A 26,905-nucleotide genomic window follows, 5' to 3' on the forward strand; every position below is an offset into this window, starting at 1 on the left:
TCAGTGGGGCGGAGCCCTCGGGAGGAACAGGTATGATCTGTCCCACCTACGGGGAGGAAACTGAAGCTCAAAACAGACTCAAGTTTCATCAACACGTTCACGTGAGTATAAACACGAAACATGCTTAGAGCTCCAAAGAAGAATAAACTCGTGAACGTATACTATGAAAAGACAGCTAGGAATTGAAACTAAATTTTGAGCGCTACTTTTGTATTAACACTCCCTGGTCTTTCTTGGGAATAAAAATTAATTTAAGGTGCCACCTGTAAACATTATAAAACAGATAAAATATTCATCAAATTGAGTTGGGACAAATCAACAGTAATACGAGAAAAGGGTTTTAGCCTCCGGCACTGCTCGGGACTACTCCTGGCTGGGTTCTTTGGGGCCATCCAGAACAGTGCGCAGGAGCAATCGGCCCCAGGGCTGACCTGGACCTCTTGCACACATGGTGTGTACACTAGCTCTCAGGGCTAGGTCTCTTTCTCTCTGGCTTTTGGGTCGCACGGCACTTTTGTCCTTTTTGGCAGTTTGGTTGATTGCAATGATTTTTATACATTGACTCTGTTGAGTTATGATACTATTTATGTTTGGTTAGATGTGACGAGTAATATTTATTCATCCTGACTTCACTTCCTCTGGTCACTGGTGGACATTACAGGAGACACCCACATCCCCGAACCTCATTGTAAAGGTTAGAACAACGCTTGCTCCCAGCCCTACACTTCAGAGCTCTGGAGGGTGAGTTGCAGGGCCTCCCATCCCCCAGGTCGATGGCTGCAACCCCTCTGCTGGTTCCCACCATTTCACTTCAGGGTGAAGCTGAACTCATCCTCACTTGAAAGGCGCGTAGGTCACTGCTGGTTCCCCTCTGATAGGGAAATGAGCGTCTCTCTTCTCTTTCCTAGCCATTTTATATAACATTCTTTGAGGGTGGGAACATATATTAGGCTTTGACAATAAGGATGTACTGCCATGGGTTGACCTTTCGTTCCATAGGCTGCTCAGGATGGATAACATTGCCACTGTGTTTCTTCTAACAGACAACACTACAAGTGCTTTCCAGGGTGACAAGGGTCATGCCCATAGCAAAATGATGACGGCTCCGCCATTCACAGGCTGGGGGGTGCCATTCATTGGCTCTGACAGCAATTCCAGGGCTACACAGCCTTAGGCCACCAGTGTGAAGGGACAGGAGTTGGAACAATGTATGACTGCAACTAAACCATCAACAACTTCGTAGCTCTGTATCTCATGGTGATTTAATTTTTTCAAAAGAAGAACAAGGAGGAAGGAAGAAGAGGGGGCGGAGGAGGAGAAAGAAGGAGGAAGAAGGAGGAGGAGGAAGGGGGGAGGAGGGGATGTGGGGGAGGAAGGAGAAGAAGAAGAAGGAAGAGGAAGAGGAGGAGGAGGAGGAGGAGGAGGAGGAGGAGGAGGAGAAAGAGGAGGAGGAGAAGGAAGAGGAGGAAGAAATGGTAAATGTGAATTATTTAATTATTTTTCCAACACTAATTTCCTTGCAACATCACGTGCATTCACATTTCTAGAGGAATATGAGTTCAACGATCGAGATCATGAGTCGTCAACACAATCGTTTTAGCAAGGAGACAATGAAGTGCTGCTAATTACCAGGATGCAAACAAAATGCTTGGAATGAAGCCAGTTTTCCTGTCTTTAGTTTTTGAGAAACTCCCAAACACTGAGAACAGATTTCTACCTTCGAAAATGCATCAGACAGGGACAGGTAAGGCTGATTCCTACCCCGAGTGCCAGGTGGGCAGGAGCACTTGAAGTGGTTCACGAGGTCAATGCAGGTGCCTCCATTCTGGCAGGGCTGGTGCTGGCACTCGTCCACTTCATACTCACAGTTGACGCCCTGATACCCCGAGACACACTGCCAGGAGCAAGAGAAGAAGGCCAAAAATTACGGGACCACGACGGGAAACAGATCATGAGACCAAATAAAATTCAGAGTGTTGCTCCGAACCCCCCAGCTCCGTGGAACCCAGCCCTGCGGAGTATCACGCGTTCTGCTATTCACCTGGGCTTCTTCAACTTGCAGTCTCTCAGCCTTCCACTTCTGAAAAATCCACTTAACGGGAAGGCCAGAGCAGAAGATTCTAAAGACTATCTCAGCTCTGACCCCTGGAAACTCTTCTGTACCTCTTGCAATCAGGCTTTCACATCTTTACAATTCACAGTTCTTTGTACGTGGTGAAGAACCCACAACTCAGTCGAAAAGGAATGTGGAGGTGATGATAAACAAGCATTTATTGGGCGTGTGTGTGTGAGAGAGACTGACCAAGAGGGACAGGGGCAGGGAGAGTTGCCTGGCTGTCGGAGTGGCTGAGCCGAGGGGGAGAAAGATGACCATGACCGCGCGGTGCTCTGACAGGCGTGCCTGTGGGGAACGTCCTTTACTGACAGAACGTCCGGAGCAAGAGAAGGTGTGGGAAGGAGGACGGCACATGAACTCCTGGGCAAGGGGGGACAGAGAGGCTGCTGTGCGTCCAGATGATAACAGAGAGGCTGGCAGCAGTCTCAGGCTGAGAGAACTGTGAGGAGCTCAGAGGCTGGGGGTTAAGGGCTGGGGGCTATAGGGAGTCTGTGCTCCAGCGAGCAGTACTGGATGTGCTTTAGAAAATATAGGAAGCAGAAGGACCTAGCTGAAATTTCGTTTAGCTGAGTAACTTGAAAATAACTAGACACAGGAAAGAGTTGGTTTGCTTCCAGAGTGTCTGAATCAGCAGGTTCAAGACTGCTTGAATAAATAAACCTAGGTATCAATATCCAGACCCTCTCTGGCTCATTTGTGTCAGAAGGGAGAAGTCAGGCCATTTCTCTATGTTGCCTGGTAGCCTAGATAGGATCAAATTCATGTCTCAGGTGTTTGATTAATTCCAAGCTCCAGGCATCATCAGCCCAAACATCAACACAGAGGTATACCTCCTCCACAGGGCCATCGTACAGATAGGGTGCTTGCCTTACATGCAGCTGACCTGGGTTTGATCCTAAGCATCGCATGCGGCCCCCTGAGCCCAGGGAGGAGTGCCCCTTGAGCAGAGAGGCTGGAGTAAGCCCTGAGCACCACCAGGTATGCACCCCCAGCACTCCAAAAGGGACAAACTTCCTCAAATAGCCGCATGGACCTTTGCACGATACTGTGGGTTTGCTTCCAGAGTGTCTGAATCAGCAGGTTCAAGAGTGCTCGAATAAATAAACCTAGGTATCAATATCAATATGTGGGGGGAAATGTGATGGCACATTTCACTTCACCGACCGCTAATTGCATACAGAAGTGACACAGATCAAAAGGACACCACCCAACGTGGCTTTAGTTGCTTCAGAAGCTTTTCAAGGAGTATCAAGAGTCACGGGTTGGAGGGGGCTGTAGAGAATCCTGGTACTCAGGGCTGCCTTTGAATCCTGAAAGCTGGATGGATCCAGACTTCTAAAATATGCCATACTCTGCAGCAGGGCTTCTTAAACTCTTTCCATGTAGCACTTTTCACTGTATAGTTTTTTACGCGACGCCAGTGATAAGCGTACAGCTCAAACACTTCCTGGTAATAATCGTAAGTTTATAGTATGAAAATTCCCTCACCTCCACCCCCATTCAGTTATGTGACCCATTTGGGGTGAGGACCCAAAGTTTAAGAAGCAAGGCTTGAGGGCCAGAGCGTTAGCTCAGCCTGCTGGGAGCACACCCTGCATCCCAGAGGTTCATGCACGGCCCCCAGTACCACCCAGACTGACCCAGGTACACTGCACCAGGAGTCCCTGAGCACCACAGGGTGTGGCCTCCAAACCAAAGATCGTAAATAAACATTTGGGCTCTACAGCAGAGGTTTGCAGACTTCGCTTCTTATTTGAATAATTGGAGAGTTTTAAAAACTCCTGCACTGGGGCTGGAGCGATAGCACAGCAGGTAGGGCATTTGCCTTGCACGCGGCCAACCTGGGTTCGATTCCTAGCATCCCATATGGTCCCCTGAGTACCGCCAGGAGTAATTCCTGAGTGCAGAGCCAGGAGTAATCCCTGTGCATCGCCGGGTGTGATCCCACCAAAAAAAAAAAAAATTTCTGTATGGCCTTATTTCAAAAAACATGGACAGATCACAACCATAATTAAATCAGAATAATCCTTGAAGGGCCAGAGCAATCGGACAATGAGTAGGGGTCTTACATCACACGCTTCAATCTGGGTTTGATCTCTGGTACCTCATATGGCCCTCTGAGCCTGTCAGGAGTGACCCCTGAGTGCAAAGCCAGGACTTAGCCCTGAGCACTGCTGGTGTGACCCTCAAATCAAAAAAACAAAGAAAAAAGAGTAATCCTTGAAAGAGGATCCAGGCATCACTGGTTTTTGGTGTGGGAGGAAGAAACCGACAGTCCTAAGGGCGTTCTCCTGGCTCTGTACTCAGGGATCACTGATGGCAGGGTGGGGACCATTAAGTGGTACCAGGAACCAAACCTAGGTTGGCCGCATGCAGGGCAAACGCCCTATGCACTGGACTCTCCCCTCGCTTCAGTATTTGGGATCAGTTCATATGATTCCAATGGGCAATCAACTTTGGGGGCCCCTGCTCTGAAATTTTGTTAACTTACTGTTGGGGTCTGGAGCGGGGAAAATGTTCAACATGATTCCAGACTTTTCTCAATATAGCTTCCCTGGGCTATGTTAACTTATTACACAGGGGATCGGAAAGAAACAGCATTTCTGACACACCGTCATGGTGACTCCAAGATCTATTAAGTGTGGAAGTACAACACAGCCTCTACATTCAGTACACCAGTGTGTGCTCACACCTGCACCCCCTTCCGGGAGGCCAGCCGGCCTCTGTTACTCATGCCGCCTACCTCGCATCGGTACCCGCCGATGAAGTCGGTGCAGGTGGAGCCGTGCTGGCAGGGGTTGGACGCGCACTCGTCCAGCTGCTCCTCACAGTAGCTCCCCGAGTAGCCCGGGGGACACTGGCAGTGGTGCGAGTTGCCGACTGACGTGCAGATGCCAGAATTCTGGCACAAGCGGTCCACAGGCACCCCTGGGAAACAGCAGAGATGAGCAGAAGAGACGGGTCAGGTTCAGACCAAGCAAGAAGCACTGAGCTACCCTCGCCGACACATTCAAGTTCCCGTCTGTCTCGTTCACAGCCCTCAGCAGCAGGCTGGCCCTGGGATGAAGTCGGCTGTGAAAACACAGGTGCCTTCGACTTCCTTCCTACGCGTGTTCAGTGCCTCGTCCTCTGCTCCACCCCTGCTGTCTTGTCCCCCTGCTCCAGAGCTCTGCCCACCTCTCTCCTCGGCCCTCCACCACATTTCCTGCCCTACGCTGACTGACCCACGAGAGGAGAGCAGAGCTCACCTTTGTGGGCGGCCGCCATCTCACAGGAGACGCTGGGCACGTCACAGTAGGCTCCGGTCCACCCCGAGGGACAGAGGCACCGAGACACTGCCTTTTCCTGCACACAAGTGCCTTTGTTCTTACACGGAGACCGGCTGCAAAGGTTCACCAGGGTCTGAATCAGACAGAACACAAGCGTCAGCATCACAGCAGCCGATATGAAGGGAACCGTACATGGTGCTTTATGGAAGCCCAAGGAAGCCGTCGATGGATGAAGGAGGGGAGAAGAAAGAAAGGGAGGAGAGAATGTGGGAAGTGAGGAGAAGGAAGAAGAGGGGACTTAGAAAGGGAGGAGGAAGAGGACAAAGAGCTCTATCCATGCTGCATATTAATTCCAGAGTTTCCTGGTAATGTGATAATTGTTAGTGTGATTTCTCTTAGCTCTGCTATTTAAAAAGTGCTTGTTTCAGAGCTTAAGCTTTAAACCCCAAAGATGGTATCAGTCCCTACATCATGACGTTTAGGTATAGCGAGAGAGAAGGGGGGAGGGAAAGGGAGAGAGGGAGGGAGGGCAGGGAAGGGAGAGAGAGGGGGAGAGGGAGAGAGGGTATGCCTATGCCAAGGATGGGTCTGTGTCAAATCAGTGTGTGCAAAAGATTTGCACTGTTTAATGAACCCAGAAACTGCAAAGCAGCCTACGTTGAGGGGACGATCTTGGCTTATAAGAAATAAGTAGGAGGCAAAGAACCCCAGTGGACTTGGACCACTCTCGAAGGATTCGTTCCTGGAGGCTTGGTGGGGGGCGGGGGAAGGCGCCTCCCATTCCCTTGGCTCTTTGGGAACCAGCAGGCGCTGGGGCAGGGAGTTGCCGCCGCCCTTGCTGCGGCCTCGGATGCCCCCGCTGTGTGAAAGAGAAGCAGGCTGCTGGAGAATGGCCTCCTGACCCGGGTCCAGGCGAGCTGCTTAGTATGCAGGAGAGGTTCTCCGCATTTCCAGGACAGTCCCAGCCCCGAGAGCCCCCTGTGAGTTGAGTTAATGTGTCCTTTTATCCCGCAGCTCTCTGGCATTCCATGAGAGTCCTGTCACCTATCATTCATTTCTGTCCCTGCAGTGCTCAGGGGACCATGTGGTGCCTGGACCCATGATCAAACCAGTGGCCACATGCATGAGCCCGCTGAGCCACCTCGCTGGCGCCCTTTGGGGAAGGGGTGCTTGGGAGATCTGGGAGCCCCTTCCCGCAATTCTCAGCTTGAGGTTCAGGGATTGGTACCAGGGACTATCTGTCTCCTCCACGGTGCTGGGGGACCTTCAGGGCTGCAGCTGGAGATGTTCTTGGCGGGGGGTGGGGGTCCACAGATCAAACCAGGGATGGAGGACTGCATGAAAGGCATGTGTCTATCTCTCTCGCCTCTTTATAATTCTTTCAGAGGTAAACTAGAATAAAATTCAACACAGTGCTCCTGGCATGTAACCTTGAAAAAGTTACTTTGCTTCTCCGAGTCTCAGCTTCTTCCACAGGAAAAGAATGATGAGACCACTTGGTTACAGAGGAGGTGTCTATTGCTAGAATCTATGAAAAATATATTTGCATTTAAGAGAGAGCTTGAAGGAGAATGGCCCAAATTTATTTGGTCTAGCACTCACTTTTCAGGGAGAATAAAAATCACGCAGCACCAGGAATCTCCCTTTTCAAGTGAGCAGACAGCGGTGCCCCAATGCACAGAGGCCACTGCCGGCCCCTTGGGGTGTCACAGTGACCCTTGGGGGTGGCTCTGCCCAATCTGGGCAACACTGGAAAGCACAGTCATTAGTATTATGTGCTTAAGTATCATGTGCTTAAGTGTTGTACACGACCTCCAATGATTTCAATCTGATTTGTCTTCACTTCCCTTCTCAAACCTAACAATGCAATGGCCTCTATGGTCTCAGTTCTCACATGTACTTCTTTGCAGTTCTTATTTACTTATGATCTTGTTTGTTGGTCTATAACTTGCCTGTTTTAAAATCTATAATTAAGATTTCTATAGAAATTCCCTTTTGGGTGGTAGTGGGGCCTGACCCTGCCCAGGAGGGGGCAGGTGGACCCGCAGTTGCGCTGGGCAGCTGGTGCCCTGGTCGGAAGGACTCCGGTTACCTGACAGTTCCTGCCGGTGTAGCCCCAGGGGCAGGTGCAGCGGTAGGTGCCCACACCATCCACACAGGTTCCTTCATTCAGGCATGGCTGGGAGTCACACTCATTGACCTCGTGGAGACAGAAGGGGCCAGTGAAGCCCGCAGGGCACAGGCAAGAGAAGGAGTTAATCCCATCCACACAGGTGCCGCCATTGAAACAGGAGCTAGGAGGAAGCAAACGGGAAAAGCCAAGTTGCATAACCATGTGGCCACCCAGAGTATTCCTAGGACCCGAGATGTTACTCACACAGACACTTCTACACATGACCTCGTGCATACTCGGCACGAAATCTAATCCTTGGAGCTGTCTCTTGCGTCCCTTCTGGGATTTTCCTATGTCCTATTTCATTTTATCCCTCAACAAGAAAGGTACTAAACAAATCACTAAATTCTAGATTTGAGAAAGGAAATTCACTTGATAATTTTTAAAAAATGAAAGTCTTCACTGGAAATTACTTAAGGGTGACACTGTCAGTGTCACTGTCATCCCGTTGTTCAGTGATTTACTCGAGTGGGCACTGGTAACATCTCCATTTGTCCCAGCCCTGAGATTTTAGCAGCCTCTCCGTACTCATCTTTCCCAATGCTGCCGTATTGGAGGCTTTCAGGGACAGGAAATGAAACCCATTACTGTTACTGTTTTTGGCATATTGAATACTCCATGGGGAGCTTGCCAGGCTCTGCCATGTGGGCGGGATACTTGCCGGGCTTCAGAGAGGCAAGGGTGACATATTGGCAAAAAATAAATGTTTTTAGTCATTTTGTTAAGAATTTTAGTCAGCTGACATGAAAGGAGACCGAGGAGATGGAACTGCATTCTAACCCCTTCTGTTTCCCAAGAGAGAAACGAATGATGGTCTGTTTCTCTAAGCTTTCCAGCCTCTGACCCTGGCCTTCTAGCTACACATCTGCAGGAATCAGGAATGGGGCGAAGTAAACTGGGGCCCAAGGATACTCCGGAAATTCTTCCACTGAGCTCTCTAGTTTCTTCCCCATTCTGCCTTTTCCCCAGGACCCACTGGTGCCAAGTGCGTGGGCTACTCACCTCTCCGTGCATTCGTCAATGTTGTTCTCACAGTGGACGCCATCAAATCCTGCCTGACACTTGCAAGTGTAACTGTTGACATAGTCAGAGCAGGTTCCCCCATTCTTACACGGCTCACTCAAACACTCATTCGTGTCGGTCTGACACTTCTCCCCAGTGAAGCCCAGAAGACACAGGCAGGAGAAAGTATTTACTCCGTCGACACAGGACCCTCCATTCTGGCAAGGATCTAAGTCAACAAGGCCAAGAATTAGAATTCTGACAATAGTATCAACCAAATCTTAGACTTGTCAAGGTGACTGTCCTCGGCTGAGTCACACTATCTATGAGCAGCAAAATTTTAACTTTCCTGCTCTGATACTTTTCTTTAAGTCTATCTTGATTTCACTCATCAGTTTCTGAAAACAAGTGCAAGAACATTTCTCTGACATTCTCAGCCTGTTTGACAACTGGAAATTATGTTATTTAAATCATGAGTAGTTTCATAAAATAGAATCATAAAACTTTCATTACACAGTATTTGTAAGTCAAATATGTGCCCGTAACACACTAAGGATCGTTAAAGCTTTTTTATCTTGCCCACACGGCAGAGCCTGGCAAGCTACCCGTGATGTATTTGATATGCCAAACACAGTAACAACAAAATCTCCAATGGAGACGTTACTGGGCCCGCTCGAGCAAATCGATGAACAACGGGAGGGCCTTTTAAGAAGTATTAGTGGGGGTGGGGTCAGAGAAACAGTATGGGGGAGGGGGTCAGACAGACAGGAGAGCTCGCCTTGTACAAACTCAGTCCCTTTCATAACCCAGCACCACATATGGTGCCCTGAGTAATGCCAGGAATGACCCTTGAGCACAGAACGAGGAGTAGCCCCTAAGAACCACTGGGTGTGACCCAAACAAACAAACAAACAAAAGCCTATGTGGGACCCAGGGAGATAGTCCAGTGGACTGAGTACGTGCGTGAGGGATAACCCCAGTGCTTTGGGTCCCCGAGCACTGCCAGGAGCAGGCTCTGAGCACTGAAAAACAAAGCACCGAAAAATCCAATGGGCAGAAACTTTAGCTAGATCCTACAAATAAGATGTACAACAGTAGGAACCACAGAGGTAGTGCAGTGGTTGGGGTACTCGCGTTGCATGAAACTAACCGGGGTTCAACTCCCAGCTCCGTGTCTGGTCCCTTAAGCACTGCCAGGAGTGATCCCTGAGCACAGAGCCAGGAGTAAGCCCTGGGCACAGCCAGGTGTGGGCTCCAAACCAATATATGTACTAGCATCTGAATAGGTGCACGGCATTATTAATAATCTTAAAGTTTCGAGCCAAGAGCAAAGGAAACATGGCTGAGCTTGAAGTGAGTGATGACACCAATGTTCCCGGGGAGAACGGTCAACCAAACGCCACGCAGTACCAGTGGGAATGAAAATGATACCGTGACCTGCAAACTATCTTGGCAATTTCCACAAAATAAGAAGTTTTAAATAATACCCAAATGAAAGAAGTTCTGTTTCCTTTCGAAACATGTGTGCATTCTATGGTTCATTTAAAGCTATAAAAAAATAACATGCAAAAGTGACAGAGAGATATGGTTGTGGAGTGCAAAAGGGTTAGTTCCAGAGCATTAGGGATATGGACGTTCATTATCTTGAGTGATGGTTTTGGTCATTATATATCAAAATGATACACTGTACAGTAAGGATATTTGCACCGTATTTCTATTGTGTATTAAATGTACCTCAATGGAGTTTTCACTGAGCTCTGTGGCCCAGCCTCCCAGTTTGCCAACATATAAAATCCACTAGGGAATCCTTGAAAGAGGTTTGACTGCTGCAACCTCTAAAGGCATACACAACTTCCAACTTTTTGATTAGGTCGAGAATTGAGATGTTTAAAGACACCCTGGGACCCACAGGAGGAGTGGCCTCAGCACTGGCGGGTGCCACCCCTTCCTCCCCTGCAGAGACTCAGACGCTGCTGTCACACTCACTGGCGATGCAGTCATCGACGTCCTCCTCACAGTCCATACCGCTGAAGCCCGGGGGACACTCACACATGTAGCTGCCCTGGGTGTTGTGGCAGACGCCACGGTTCAGGCAGGGCTTGGAGACACACTCGTCAATGTCCGTGGTACACTGTGGACCTGGAATCACAGGAGCGATGAATGACACAGTCTTCATTAGAGGGGTCGGGGCCCCCTGGGGACGTGTCAGCTGGGGTGCATGGGACTATTCCTGGGAAACCCAGGGTGATCTCTATCCTGCTGTGAAAAGTCTCTTAGGTGTCCATGGCTTTGGGAAGCCGATGTAAAGGTTGTCAATTCTCCTGGACAACAATCATGGTTTCCAACCAACTCAGGTCACTAGGGGGCCTCAAAGACATGGAGAAGGGAAAAGCATCCCCAGCCATTCCACGGAGCAACAACTCCTGCACAGGCAGGTGCGCTTGGCAAAGCCGGTGGAACTCAGTAGACAGAGGGGGGCAGGGCGGGGGGGGCGTATCTTTCCATATATCTGATGATCTGATGACCTGACTACGTTGTTTAAAGTTCTAGGCTTCTCCATTCCCAGGTCGTTACCTTGCCAGCCTGGGGCACACCGACAGGTGTAACTCTCAAAATTGGCAGCCTCTTTACAAACGCCATCATTCTCACACGGGTTTGGGGAACAAGGAGCCAGCACGATCTGACAGTTCTTGCCTGTAAAGCAAGTGAAAGTTGGTGACAGAAAATTAGCATGGATAACTGAAACCTTCCAAACCTCGTACCAAAGGGGTTTACTCTCCATTTGCACGTTCAAAATTGTCAAGCAGCTTCGGAATCTGAGACGCTTACTAAGGTCCTTTGAATCTTGATCCTGAGTTTATGACTGTGTCACCTCAGGCAAAGGATTTATCGATCTGGGCCTTCCATATTACTAACATGGGAAATGGGATGGAACATAATTCATAGAATTTTTTCAGATCGTATGGAAAAAAAAAAACTGTGCCCGGAGGGATAGTACAACAACGGGTGACGCTTGCACACTGGCTGACCTGGGTTCGATCCCCGACATCCCATAGGGTCCCCCAAGCACTGCCAGGAGTAACTCCTGACTGCAGAGCCAGGAGCAATCCCTGAGCATCACTGGATGTGACCCAAAAAAAGGAAAAAAAAACCTACAAAATCTTCAATAGCACAGAGCCTGCAACAGAGCAAGTGGCCAAATACTGGGCCACTATTATTAATTGCTATTCCTCTAGTTACACGGGTCTCAGAACCTGCATCAATGGCGGTGACAATGTTTATACATTAACAAGCAGATCCAGCTACTTGATACCCCATCAACTGCACGGGGAGAGGAATTAGCATACAGTCTTCTGCTACTCAGCCCGCTGCCATTTGTTTCGGAAAGCAATGTGATTAATCAGAAGGCACATCAGAGGTAGGAAACAGTGTGGACACATCTCACAAGAAACGATTATCTGAATAAAAAGACACTTCAGAAACTGGGAGAAAATATTTCCCACCACTCTTACGACAAAGGGTTAATACCCAAGACATAAAGTATCTGTAAAACAAGGGGAAAAATCATCAAAACAAGCATCAAAAATTGGGGAGGAGAGATGAAATGACACCTCCTCAAAGATGACATACAGACGGGCAATAAGGATATGACAAGATCACTTATCAGGGAATTGCAAATCAAAAGAACAATGAGATAGAACCTAAGGAAGAAGTAAAACAAGGAGTGTCGGTGTGGATGAGGGTAAACCGAGTCCTCCCCCACTGTAACTAGAGGTGTTTCTTTTTCTTTTTTTCTTTTTCTTTTTGGGTCACACCCGGCGATGCACAGGGGTCACTCCTGGCTCATGCACGCAGGAATTATCCCTGGCAGTGCTCAGGGGACCCTGTGAAATGCTGGGAATTGAACCCAGGCCAGTTGCATGCAAGGCAAACACCCTACCCGCTGTGCTATCACTCCTGCTCCTAGAGGCGTAACTAGAGCTAACAGCAGGTGTCACTGACTCAACCGAGATTGAGCTTCTCGACCACCCAAACTTCCCATCTACCCCACGGGCACCAAAACACGATTTCGAAAAGACATCTGTGCTCTGCTGCCCACCGCAGCGTCATGCACAGCTAAACGCTGAGACTCAGAGCCTGGAACGGTGACACAGAACCTTTGGTCCTTGCATTGCAGGGCTTACCCGTGTACGGCAGTACGCAATGACACGTGTAGCCACTTATGTCATCGATGCAGGTTCCATGGTTCAGGCATGGATTCGAAGCACATTCGTCAATGTTCACCTGGCAGTTGAAACCTGCCGACAGAAAGGGGGGAAAGAAACCAAATTTCCTTAGTACAGTGGTTCGTAAGCAGTCCTCTCAGGAGTAAGCGTTAAACATCTCAGAGACTACCCTGATTTTTCCAGGCCTCTGGAACTCCGTTCCATTCAGAAAATTTTCTGACACCGCAGCAAAAGACATACTTAATCGGCCAAAAAAGATAAACGTAGGAATAGTATACTCTAATAGTTTGAAAGTCTAATATTCCTTAAAATAAAAGTAATTTCTCAAAATGGACAAAGAATGTTTATTTGGGGGACACACCCAACGGTACTCAGGGCTTACTCCTGGCTCTGTGCTCAGGGATCACTGCTTATAGGGCTCAGAGGACGATATGTAGAGCTGGGGACTGAATACATGCAAGGCAAGTGCCCTACCTGCTAAGCCTTTGGCCCTGGACAAAGAATTTTATTAAGGCGAAAAGTCTGTTGCTGTATCTAAATACAAGTTCTCTCCACAAGTATCTAGTCAGGGCTTAAATGGGGCACGAGGGGCCACAGAGACAGGAAGAGGGGTTAAGACCCATGCCTCGGGACTGGTTCTCAGCGCCACGTGACCTCTGCTGGCCCCCACCAAGTACCGGCAGGGTGGCCTGGAGAACCCAAGCACCAGCCAGGATCTCCAGGGCTGTCATCGGAACCCCAGAGCATTACATGTAGGTCAAAGAAAGGGGGGGTAGGATAAGTTATCAGGAGGCATGTTTAACCTACCTAACAATTAAGACTATCACAATGCATAGGAGTTGTAGGAAGGGTTCTGAACAATTAATTCTCCCATCTTATGTTTCTCCTAATTGCAGTAAGATGGTATTTTTATTTTACTTCCAATATCCTCCTTCTCTCCCTCCTTCCCTTCCTTTCGAGGAATTTTTATGCCACACTTAGCAATGCCTAGGAGTCGATCACGCCTCTGTCTGTACTAGGGATAATTCCCACAGATGTTCAGAAGGCCCTGGAGTGCTGGGGATCACACAGGACAAGCACTTTAACCTTTGTAGTAAATCTCTGTCCCTACTAACAGATATTTCTTTTGGATTATCACAGAATCAAATCTGCATCCAAAAGTTCATAATCAGAATACCTGTCCAAAGCTAATTTGATCAGTTTCTCACCTTACATAGGTTTTCGTTGGTTCTGTTCGTTTGGGACCACAGCTGGCAGTGCTCAGGGCTAATCCCTGGCTCTGCGCTCAAGGATCATCTCTGATGGTGCTCAGGAGACTCCACGCCTCAATAGTTATGGACCAAGGTCAGCTGCATGCAGGACAAGCAGCTTACCTGCTGTACTAACTCCTAAGTCACCTTAAATAGTAGTTTGAGCAATTTACATCTGTGCTAGTTGCAGCAGCAGGACCTTCGCCTGTCTACCTCTCTTTGTGTCATTTCCCAAGTGCACCACAAACACTAAGTGCTTAGAAGTTACGTGCTCTATGAATGAATGAGGTGAAAGCAAGAAAAAGAAGGAGTCAGATCCGGAAGGAAGTATGAAAGGCAGAAAGTAGAGAGAAATAAGTACACGTGCTTTCACCTTTAAAGCCCTTCTTGCAAGTACACCTGTACCCGTTCACCAGGTTGTTACAAGTTCCTCCGTTCTGGCATGGACTCGACAGGCATTCATTTTTATCCACGTCACAGTTGACACCGACCCAACCTGCATCACAGAGGCATTTGTACCTGGAAGAACACAGGACTATTCACTGAGGAGCTCAATGCACAACTGAGTCCTCGCTGAACCAGACAAGGGAAGGAAATGAGAGAGAGGGAAGTTCACGTTTGAATGATCCCATTTCTACTCTTCCATGTACCCGACAAATCCATGTGCCCAACACACTATCTGGTAAAGAGATTTTTACCGTATTTGCCTGGTTTGCAAAAGTGTTAGAAAAAGAAATCAACGTAGTTAGCAAGCATATATAAATGGTGGCTGATAAAATGAACCAGGCCATTCTGGAAGGTACTGTGACTTGGATGATGCCAGTCTCTTTTCTGATAGGAAAGCAAGGCAAGCCTTGCGACCATTTGTTTAGTGTGTAAAACAAACACCAGGAAGACTCAGCAGACTCAGAGGCACTCTGAAGCACTCCTGGAGAAAAAGTTTGTTCTGACCTAAAACCCTCTCCAGAAAGTCCCTAAAACACCGAGCATCAAAAGAACAACTATGAAGGTATTATGGACACATATATTTTATTCTGAGTTGTGGGGCCACACCTGCATTGCTCAGGGCTTACTCCTGGCTGTGCTCAGCGATCACTCCTGGCAGGCTCAGGGGACCACCCGGGGTACTGGGAAACCAAACTGGGGTCAGCATGTACAAAGCAGGGACTCTGCTGATGTAGGGGCTCCAGCCCCTATGTTTGCTGTCATCAATTTGCACGTGTTGAACACTAAGAATGGCATAAGGAAGTGAAAAATTCCTTGTTTGTACATTCTCAGGTAAAAGATTTGCGCTGTGTTATTTTGAAGGATTCTAAATGTGGAAAAAAGGATACAGAGTTCATTGATTCTAAAAATAAGTTGATTTTCCACTTGTCTCTAAATGCATTGCCCTGCTAGAAGTATGGCAAACACAGTGACCGGACTCCTGGCCTCTACAATAGGCCTTCTTTAATTTTTTCCACTTGTGACTGTTGTTTTGTTTTGTTTTTTGGTGCAAGAAATTCAAGATGGGTGAAGCAGCACTAAACCTTGGATCATTTCATGGTTAGTTCTGCATTGCTCTTCAGTCGCTGTGTGTTCAGAACACTGTGTCCACCTTTCACTGTTGCCAAATTTTTCATGCTCCCCACATTCCCATTCCCTTGTATGGTGCCGTGCCCTGCAGCTCAGAAGCCTGGCCCCAGAATGCAGTGTCAGAGTGTCTCACGGGACCTATCTCACACTGGGGTTCCTGACCACACATTTCTCTGGAGTTTGAAAACATCAAACGTTTAAATCAGGGAAACAAGAAAGTTTGCTGCGAGCTCACTGGTGTTGGGAGAGAACAAATTCGGCCCTTTAACGACTCACACAATTCTGAAGGTCTCACTGTGGAAAGCAGGAGGGAGACACTGATACTTATTCTCCTGCTCAGCCAGGGAAGGTCCAGAAGAAGTGACCGTCTTAACACGATGATGCAGGCCCTGAGCATTCAAACACTGACACAGACCCACTCAAACGTGAGCTGAGCAGGCCTTGGGTCGACTTTTGCAGGGCACAGCCAGTACAGAATTGGCTCGTCAACAAGAAACTGCAACAGCAGCTACTCACCCGCTGAGGCCCCCAGTGCAGTTTCCGTGGATGCAGGGATTGCTCAGACACTCGTTCACCTGTGAGTAGCAGCTGGGGTGGTGGGGCCCCTCTGGGCAGAGGCAGCGGAAACTGTTCACATCATTGATGCAGGTGGCGCCCTTGCGGCAGGGATTGGAAGCACACTCATCAATGTCAATGTTGCATCTCTGTCCTGTAGAGAGGACGGGGAGGTTTGGTCACACCTAAGATGCTTAGGGAACAGACACAGGGCACCACCACGTTCCGCGTTGACACCTCGGACACAGCAGGGCTGAGGGGTAAGACACCCAACAGCCCTGAGCGCTGTGTGAGGAAGCAGAGAGCAGTCTTGTCTTTCGGCAATGAAACAATTTACAAAGTTCTGGAACAGTGTTTATGGTCTGCATGTGTATTTCCTCTTCATTCCTTCTTAGAAACAGGGAGTCTTCAGAGGACTCCAAAAGAAAACACCAGATGTTACCCAGAAGCCTGCTGCTCCCTCTCGATTCCACTGTATTCTCAGAAACTTGCCTGTTACCTCTCCACTGGTTCACTGCAAATGTATTATCCAGTTAGGCAACACTTAAATTTCTACAGAGACTAAATATCAGTGAACTGGAAAGTTTTATGAATGGATGAGTAATGTAATGATTACACTGTGGTCGTAAAACTCCGCCACTTAGCTTTCACTCCGAGTTAGAAAAAGGGAATTCTAAGTATGATTCTATTGTCATCTGATAACTGAGTAAATAATTCAAAGCAGACCAATGGTTCTCAAAATTAGTGTACAAAAGAGTACATTAAAGATTTCTCTTAAAGGAAGATTCTTAGGGCTCAGAGAGAGCAATCAAAGGTCAAGGAACTATGTTCTGCATTTTTGAGGACCTCCAGCACAGCGTGAGGTGGTGTGGCCCTGGAAATCCCCAGCACTGACAGGACCAACCTACGGAACCAAGCGCTCTGCACTGCTGTCCCCAGCAACTGACTCTCCTCGTCCAGTTGGGCAAGTATTACTAGGAGGGGCTCCCAGGTTCCCTGAACACGGAAAAAACACACGTGAGATTCTTCAGTGCCATTACTATGGATTGCGATGCATCGGGTACCACAAACCACATTTTAAAAAAGGGATGCATTTAAAAATAAAATTATTTTAAACGTAGGTGGATCAAAAACTATAACAAAAACAGTATTGTTTCTGATCACTTAATTATATAAATGTTTCGAATACATGATACTGAAAAGAAAGTGCTTTCTCTAAAATATACCCAGGACTGCCTGCACATTGAAAAGATGTCTGCTAGGGCTGGAGCGATAGCACAGCGGGCAGGGCCTTTGCCTTGCACGAGGCCAACCCAGTTCGATTCCCAGCATCCCATATGGTCCCCCGAGTACCGCCAGGAGTAATTCCTGAGTGCATCAGCCAGGAGCGATCCCTGTGCATCGCCAGGTATGACCCAAAAAAGCAAAAAACAAAAGAAGGATGTCTGCTGTCACCTTGACATTTCTTCTAACATACACTTGGTTAAATAAGTTTTGCTTTGCTGAATATCATACATAACTATTTTCTAAATAACATGAAATTTTAAAATAATTACGGAAACAGATGGCAAAAAAAAATCAAAATGCCACGATGAAGGACTTTATTCATTCCAAGGACGATTCTGGTTCAGATGAAAGCACGCATTTTAATTCAAGAAAGAGCAACCCAGCATTTAGGATAGGAAATTCCAAACGAAATAGTTACACACCCCCTTAAAGAATGGAGAGCAACAATTTTTCACCCTCTGCTGCTCCTAACTGGTGGTACTTGTGGTTAAGATCCATAATCTGGGTCAAGGACGTAGCTCAGTGGGAAAGCTTTGAATATGAGAGACTCTGGGTTCTCTCACCAAAACCACACACACACAAACACATACATACAGAGAGAGAGGGAGTGTGTGTGAGAGAGAAAAAGGAAAAAGAGGTTGTAATCTGCTAGTGGATGCTGATTTTCCTTCTGTTCTTTATTAACTCATTCGAAAATACTATTTCCTTAACCTCAACTTCCGAATTTTCTTTCTTTTAAATATGTTCGCCATACGCACCAAGACAGAAGCCAAAACATTTCACCTACAAAGTTAGCCTCGGGCTGACATCCGGTGTAGAAAAAAAGCATGTTTCTTTTCTGTGGACTTTTGGGAAAATATCTCAAACCCACTCCTCTCACAAGGTTTGTTTCCCCTTCGTTTTAAAACTCTCTACAATCAATTTCCAACCCAATTTTCTCAAGAAGGCTAAAGACCTCCTTGTATCACCTATAACTGGGACTATCTGCTGTCACGTGAGCAGATCTCTACCTTAAAGCCCTGTCCACCCGAGCACCGTGGTGGGCTCAGGAATTCCTGAATGAGAAGTTTAGATGTGTGTCCCTTTTCGTACTAAGTAAAGGAGGATTTAATGAATGAAGGTGCAGTGTAATCCAGATGTTGAGAGTCAAGATGAATGTCCTACTCATTCATTTAGCAATACCGACCGAACATTTCCCTGTCCTAGACAGTTTTAGGAGACGGTGACTTAAAAAAAGACAAACCTTCTGAGGACTCATGGCCCTGGTTATGCCGCTCAAGCGATGAGATCAGCAGCTTGTCAGGCTCTATTTCTCAGCTGCCTCATTTGTTAAATGGGGAAAATTAGACCACCTCATCTACTTTTCTGGGTTTGTTTTGTTTATATTGAGATGTGACTGGCTCTTAACATTGCATAAGTTTAAGATTCCGATCTGTATGAGTTTATATTGCGGTGTGATTATGACCAAAAGTTAGCCAATACAAGTTTTTATCATGTCATAGAATTATCATTTCTTTTCTAGTTGGCTTTAAGATCTGCACTATTCACAGCTCTGAGCACAGTATTACTGACTGTAGTCATTGTGTTAGCTCTCCAGAATTTATCTATTAGTTAAAAGGTTGGATCTGTAAGACGGAGACCCCCAATTTCTTCACACACATAACTACTGGCTCTGGTATGCACTATTCATCAGTATTCATTGATATATTGTCCATATGTGATAATATACTATATTTGGCCCACTAACCTCACTTAGCATAATTCATGGAGTTTTATCCATGTTGTCAAAAATTTACTTCTTGCACGAGCGTATGTGTGTGTGTGTAAACAGTATATCTCTTCATTTGCTCATCTATTCAAGGACAAAGCTATCTCCAAATCTTAATGCTTAAAACAATATTGGAAGGGACAAGGGTGTGTAGATTATCTCTCCAAGATACTGATTTTGTTTCCTCTGGATATAGGTTCAAAAGGTGCCAAAGAATGGCAATCATATGGCAGCCCAATTTTTAAGCTTTTGAGAGAAATCTTCTCAATAGTGTTAGATGGTTACCTCTCCTCCGTATCGTCACAACTTTTATCTTTGGTCTTCTAAAATAGTAGAATGAAATGGTATCACATTGTGGTTTTGGTTTCCATTCCCTTGATGACACTGGTTTTGATTTTCATTTCCTGGATCAGTGATCTGGTACATCTTTTTATATACCTACTATCCATCAGAATGTCTTCAGTATGGTTCTTTATTTTTGTTGCAGTACTTGCTTTATTGTGATTGGTTTGCGTAAGTTCTTGATATATTTTTATATTACTCCCTTATTAGGCATTTTATTCCCAAATATTTCTTTTTATTCTATATGATATCTCTTCAAATTACTGCTTTCTTTGTTTATGGAAGCTTTTAATTTAATGGAGTCCCTTGTTTCTTTTATGTTATTTTTTGTTTTATTATTTTTTTATGTTACTCCTATTTTTCATGTCTTTTTTCAATATTACTATTTTTGGACAGTAATGAGAAGACAACAAATAACCATATAAAATTATTTTTATTGGGGCTGGAGAGATAGGACAGAGGGCAGAGCACTTGCCTTGTATGCGCAGATCTGGGTTAGATCCCTGGCACACCGTATCCCCTGGGCCCAACAGGAGTGATCCTTGAGCACATATCTAAAAGTAAGCCCTGAGCACCACAGTGTGTCCCAAAAAACAGTAACAGTTCTTTTTTCATTTTATTTATTTTTTGTTTTAGGGCCACATCTGCCTGTCCTCCGGGCTCACTCCTGGTTCTCACTCCTGACAGATCTCAGGGGACCATCCGTCATGCCAGGGACAGAATCCAGGTTGGCTGAATGCAAGGCAAGCTCCCTACCCACTGTGGTATCTCTCCAGCCCATACAAGTGATTTTTAAAACGGATTAAGTAATTGATAAAAATGTCACATGAGTTTTCATTTCCCCATTTAATCAGTTAGCATAAGAAGGTCCGAGGAGAACAGAGAATGTATCTTTAAGAAAACCAAACTCCAGGGGGTATGGTGCCGCTAGCAGGTCAATCTGTTATCTGTGAGGTGAGTGCATCAGCAGCCTGATGGCACATTCAGACTTTCAGATACCCCAAAATTGCTGCTGTGCCTTTGGCCAGACCCCAAAAACTTGAGGCAAAGTTTACCAAGAAAGTGAACGGCCAAAAGTTAGGTATGTGGGAGACACACCCACAAACCACCTCTGGCTCAGCTATATGATTGGAGGCAAGGCCTCTCTGGTTCCTGATCGAGCTGCTTAATGGCCATGACCCCAGAGACTCAGGGACGAATCTCGGAACCCAAAGGCTTTTGGCAGAAATGCGTCCTGTTCCTGCAGTAGGTTACTGGGGCTGGGCCACTCTAGGTGGGAATGGGTTTCGTGCCTTGGCCTGTTCCCCCTGGTGGCCTGTTGACCACCATCCTCCAGAGGCCACAGTCAGGTTTGGGCCTGCAGTGACGAGACACCTGGGGCCTCACCACATGGGGGTGGAGCCAACTCTTTCTCCCCATCCCAACGATACCCCGAGTCGTCGCTGCCTACAAACGGCCTCTCTGGCTCCTGATCAAGCTGATTAATAGTCATGATACCTGAGGCTCAGAAACAAATCATAAAACCCAGTGGCTTTTGGCAGAAATGCATCTGGACTGCATACAAGGTGGCCGCCGGCTCAGAGCTTATTGGAAAGCCAGGTATGAGCCGGCAGTGACAGGGCAACTGCAGTCTCATGGGAAGGAGGGCGGTACCGGCTCGTCCTTCACGCCCTACCGAGGTCACAAGTTGCCCCCCACAAGTGGCTCTCTGGCACGGCCATGGCTACAGAGGCAAAAGGACTTAATCCAGAGCCCGGAAGCTTGCGGCAGAAAAGTGAATGGACCATGCGTTAAACTACGGTGCCATGCCTCCCCGGGAGGGAAAGAGTGTTGCTCCCTTCCGCCTTTTCCCCACCTGGCAGCAAGGTAGCCGCCACCTCAGAGCTTATTGGAAAGCCAGCTATGAACCAATGGTGACAGGGCAACTGCAGTCTCATGGGAAGGGGGATAGTACCAGCTCGTCCTTCTCACCCTACCGAGGTCATGAGTTGCCCCCCACAAGCAGCTCTCTGGCATGGCCATGGCTCCAGAGGCAAAAGGACTTAGTCCAGAGCCCAGCAGCTTGCAGAAAAGTGAATGGACCATGCGTTAAACTACTGCGCCATGCCTCCCCCGGGGGGAAAGGGTGTTGCTCCCTTCCACCTTTTCCCCCGCTGGCAGCAAGGTGGCCGCCACCTCAGAGCTTACAGGAAAGCCAGGTACGGGCCAGCGGTGAAGGGGCAACTGCAGTCTCATGGGAAGGGGGATGGTACCAGCTCATCCTTCACACCCTACCGAGGTCATGAGTTGCCCCCCATGAGCGGCTTTCTGGCACGGCCATAACACCAGACACACAGAAACCAATCTCGTAATTATCTGGCTCTTTGCAGAAATCCAAAATCGTGGCCATGTGACATTATATGATTCTCATAACCAGCTATAAAGGACAGAATATTTCACAATGCCTTTTTCAGCAATTCTGATTATTTGGGGGGAAATTCTAAGCAATAACGGTGCATCTTTTGTCGAAATAATGAATGTAATCAATGTAGAGAAGAGTTAAGTAGAAATCATCTGCCTCACAGGCATTTGGAGGGGTGGGAGGGGGGATATAGTGGGGTTCTTGGTGGTGAAGAATGAGTACTGGTGAAGGGAATGTTGTTTGATCATTGTATGACTGAGACTTAAACCTGAAAGCTTAGTAACTTTTCCCACAGTGATTCAATAAATAAATATAAAAAGAAAAAAATGAAAAAAATTAAGGTGGAGTTCATGCCCAGTTCAATCGGCTAATCAATGATTAAATAAATAGCAGTACTCCTACAAAAAAAAAAAGAAAACCAAACTCCTTAATCTGTCAGATGTTATTAAATGGTTTTTAAAAGGAATTAAAATGAGAAAAGAATTTAACACTTCACATTTACAGCTCATGAGTATATGCCACAAGTGTCTGTGATATTTTAGAAGCTGATTTTTTAAAACCTCAAAACAAGAGGTAGAAAACAGTTCCAAGAACAGGGTAACACCCAGTAACCAAAACATTCCACTGCTTTTCTGTGCAGTCTCACGGTGCACCTTCAATTTATTTTAGACTATTTTTAGGCTAAGTCATAGCTTCTTGACCTTCCTGATGTTAAAAAGAGAGAAACTATGATTCACTGATATTTAAAAAAAATAAATAAGTTCAGTCTACGGCTCACATATCTGAAAGAAACCTCAAGAGGCAGCCCCTTTGGCTGTGCAGGGTGGCGGGAACGAGGAGCGCCTGAAGACTGCCTGGGTGGAATCTTGGCCGGGCTGCTGGTGGTGTTGCACAACCTCCCTGCTCTGCCGTCCCGTCAGCACCAGAGGAATCATAATTGCCCTAACAACTAAACGAAATCAGATGTTTGATTTCAAACCCAGTTCGAAATAAATCCTCAATAAAGGTGGCTAATCTCTTCCCATTCCCCATTTAACTTGCACCTATTATCCTCTTGGTGGGGATTTTCGTGAATTCTCTTGGCAGTCACTTAACATCAGGGAAGCATCTTCGGAACACCGACGAACAACTGGCTGCCCGAGCAGTACTGAAGAGCTTTTGTCATCGCGTCTACGGAGCATGTTCCAATCACGCCACGTGGGAGCCAGCTTGGAAAACGCCCAGGCAACTGATTCCGAGCAAGCAAGAGGCAGTGCCGACAACTCATGATTCTGAATGCTCTGTGAGCTCTTTGTGTCAAGTGTTCTAAAGGAAGCTTCTCACAGCTGGGACTCGGTGATGGTCGGCTCCCTGGGCTCGTCCTAACCGGGAGGCGCCGAGGAGAACGGGCACAGGACAGACTGGGCCCCTGGGGCCTCAGCTTTCCTTAGCAGAGGCCTCGAGCACTTTTTGACCAGAAGATCAAAAGATAAAAGTGACCTGACTAATAACAAAAAGGGGAAAGGGCATGTTTGTGTGCATGCAGATGTCAATGCTCTAGTTGCTTATCATGTAAGAATTATGACTTATTTTTTCTTCCCGAGGAGAAAAAAAAGGAACTCACTTGTACCAGCCAAATAAAGTTAAGTCTTATAAGCTCCAGTCTCACCCAGCAATGTCCCATAACAGAAAGTATTTAAAAAGCAGTTAGTGTTTTTATAGAATATTACCTTGGCTTCCCTTATGGAAAATCTGAAGTGCAGAAAAGTACCGGGGGCACTGAAAGCTCTGTGAGTCAAGCTTAGTGAGAGAAATCCATTGTCTAAATAGAAATTCTTTTTAGATAGCTATAAACATTTAGTCTAAAACCTCCAATGAAAAATTTCATGTTAAGTGTTTAGAGAATGCAAGTAAGCAGAAAAAGAAAACTTGGCCCGAGAAGCACAGAAATGAACTTCTAACCTTCCAAGAGCCAGAGAATAGGAAACGCCCAGAATCATTCTTTCCACGCCCTTTTCTAATAGAAAGTCTAACGGAGGTACATCCCGATAACAAAGAGGCCTTACCTGTGAACCCCGGGGAGCAGACACAGCTGTACCGGTTAACACCGTCCATGCAGATGCCGTTGACACAAGGGTTACTGGCACAGTCATCAAAATTGATTTCACAGTTAGCACCTGCAACGATGAAAAAAAGGGGGCTGCTCAGTTCTTATGGAAGTCTGAATAATCACTGCCTGAGGTTCTGAAGAATAGCCAGCCAGTTCTGGACAGCGCAAACAGCACCTCCCCAGGTGCAGTCTCCAGACACGTCAGGGGAGTCACAGTGTCAAAACACCTTTATTATCATGCTAAGCCTCTGTACTGATCACCTCACTGATTTCTCAGCAGCACAAATGTTGGCACTGGTGTGGAAACATTGGCGTGTTACAAGAGCAATGGCGGTCAGATTGACTATGCCCACCTCTGCAGGAACTGAAACCTGGCACCACTGTGCCAGGGGTCATGGCATTCTTCAGCTTCATGTAGTCACAGTTAAAACAAAACAAAACAACATGACAACTTCACTTAATAATGACTGCTGAAAGAGGCAAAGTATTAATTTGGAAGTATATTATATTTTGACCTTTAATAAACATGTACCCACTATTTAATGAAAAATACACAGAAATTAATGCTGTGGCATAAATAACTGAGTTGTCTCCAGAAAAACAAAAACAAAAAAAGCGGGGGCGGGGGGAGGACTGGAGTGATGGCACAGCGGGTAGGGCGTTTGCCTTGCACGCGGCTGACCCTGTCAGCCCAGGTTCAATTCTTCTGCCCCTCTTGGAGAGCCCAGCAAGCTACCGAGAGTATCTCGCCCGCACGGCAAAGCCTGGCAAGCTACCCGTGGCGCATTCGATATGCCAAACACAGTAACAATGGTCACAATGGAGATGTTACTGGGCCCGCTCGAGCAAATCGATGAACAACGGGAGGACTGTGCTACAGTGCTATGGGGCAGGGGTCATTTTGAAAAAAACTTAAATGGACAGCTTTTATTTTTCATGTAATCAAATTTTAATTTGAAAAAACAACTGAAAGGACCTGGAAGATGTTTCGAAGGGCTAGTGTATGCTTTGTGGGGGAGCCCCGTGTCGTGTCTGATCTCCAGCACTGCATGGTCCCTGCCAAGTGGAGGGAGGGAGGGAGGGAGGGAAAGGGAGGCAAGGAGAGAAGAGGGAAGAACTGACCAACAAATCAAGCTTATCCAGACCTAGGTATTTAGCAAATGTTAAGTGAATGGATTAAACCTATCATTTCCAAAAAAACAACTGTCAATAAGTGCTCATAAAATAGGAGACAAAAAATAAGTGTTCACATGAAAATTAGTTTTGGAATTTGATTCCACCACTCTTAAGTTTAAGAGTGACTGTCATACGCATAGTTCAGGATGAATCCTAAAGAGCCAGCTACAGATAGGAAGGAGAGCTGTCATCTCCTGGTCTAAAAGCAGAGGACTCAGAGGCAGGCTGGTAATGCGGAAAGACCACGAACTGCTCCCACAACACACCAAAGACACATCCGCACATGGGACAATACCGCCTGAAGTAAGAACTGACTACTACCTTCAGCAAGAAGAAGAGACCCCAAAAGATCTAGTTTAGAAGCCAACAGAGCAGACATGTTGGGGAAGCAAGGAGTGATGGTATACTTACAATGTTTTATTTTATTTTATTTTATTTTATTTGTTTTTAGAGGGTGCTCAGGGCTTACTCCTGGCTCTCTGCTCAGGGATCACTCCTGATTGCTCCGGGAGCTCAATGGACTGCAGGGGATGCCCGAGATCGAACCCACCTGCAAGGCAAGCACCTCCCTGCTACACTATCTCTCTGGCCCTAGGAGCAATGTTTTCATGAAAGTAACACTGGTTTATAAGAGCATAAGTGTTTAATGTTTCAGGAGTATGTAGGAACTACCGTCCGATGCCCCAACACCAAAGTGCCAGGACTTCACACCACTGCCATCCACTTCTCCACCTGGAGTGACCTCAGTTCTCTGGGCAGGTTCTAAAAAAGAGAGAATTTTAAAGAACTCTTCCTAAAGCTCCCTCATATGAACCCGGCTGACCCAGAAACCAATGCCAAGGCAGGAATTTAAAAAGCACTGGTTAGGGGCCAGGGGACAGTCTGATGATTAAGGGGAATGCCTAGCGTGCACCTGACCCAGGTTCTATTCCCAGCACCATACAGCCCTCAAGCCTCCAGCACTGCTGGGTGGCCGGATTCTCCCAGCCCAATGGGCCCCATGCAGATATGTCCTTGAGCCTGTGGGCTGCGCCCATGGCCCTGTTAGCCAGAATCACTGGTGGGGCCCTGGCTTCCGGAGCACTGCTTAGGAGGCCTGCCCCAGCAAAAATGAAAATAAACTTAAAAAAAACTTACTCAAAAAAAAAAATACATGCACTCCTAAGTTTATCCAGGACCTGGAAACACCCTAAGTGTCCACCGAGAAATGAAAGAATATAGACCTTTTGTGTCATGATGTGTAAAGGCTCTATTATTGAGTATTTGATGTGTAAAGGATTCTCTTCCCACTATAATTTTCCTCTTATCCTCCAGTCAACCCCAACTGTCTGTCTCACCTACCTTATTAGGAATTTGCAAAATTGTGGCAGCACAGCTGAGGCCCAGTTCTCTGAATCCCTTAACCTTCGCTCCATGCAGTGAGTGAAGTGACACTGCCTCCCACCAGGGTTCCCATTCTCCTGGGGATGACTGTACACCGTTCAGAGAAGTTTGAACCTTAGCCAGTATTCCTGCTTGATCTCTGTTTTATGTGAGCAAGAAGTAGAACCCAATCCAACGTGGCTCAGTGAGCTCTCACCGAGATTCTGGAATATGAATGTGTGACCTACGGGCTGGAACTTACTGCTTTCTGCTAACCTCTGCGAAGGATTATCAAATTGGAAAGATGCTTCTGG

At 46.9% G+C, this 26,905-nt stretch overlaps 1 protein-coding gene across 2 annotated transcripts in view; it reads right to left on the bottom strand.

Moving 5' to 3' along the window:
- The window catches only part of NOTCH2 (notch receptor 2), a 169,002-nt gene that overhangs the window by 17,065 nt on the left and 125,032 nt on the right, over nt 1–26,905 (bottom strand). The window contains exons 12-22 of one of the 2 annotated variants that reach the window (XM_056119029.1): nt 24,010–24,120; nt 16,128–16,320; nt 14,410–14,555; nt 12,745–12,858; nt 11,135–11,254; nt 10,547–10,699; nt 8,561–8,789; nt 7,478–7,679; nt 5,365–5,518; nt 4,860–5,044; nt 1,762–1,894 (exon numbers count right to left, since the gene is read on the bottom strand). In XM_056119029.1, the coding sequence (XP_055975004.1) occupies nt 1,762–1,894; nt 4,860–5,044; nt 5,365–5,518; nt 7,478–7,679; nt 8,561–8,789; nt 10,547–10,699; nt 11,135–11,254; nt 12,745–12,858; nt 14,410–14,555; nt 16,128–16,320; nt 24,010–24,120 (1,740 nt within the window). The remainder of the gene's footprint in view (nt 1–1,761; nt 1,895–4,859; nt 5,045–5,364; nt 5,519–7,477; nt 7,680–8,560; nt 8,790–10,546; nt 10,700–11,134; nt 11,255–12,744; nt 12,859–14,409; nt 14,556–16,127; nt 16,321–24,009; nt 24,121–26,905) is intronic. The other variant, XM_056119102.1, reaches the window with a different exon arrangement.

The sequence above is a fragment of the Sorex fumeus genome, unplaced genomic scaffold (genome assembly GCF_029834395.1).
Source record: "Sorex fumeus unplaced genomic scaffold, SorFum_2.1 ptg000001l, whole genome shotgun sequence".
NCBI classification, from domain to species: Eukaryota; Metazoa; Chordata; class Mammalia; order Eulipotyphla; family Soricidae; genus Sorex; species Sorex fumeus.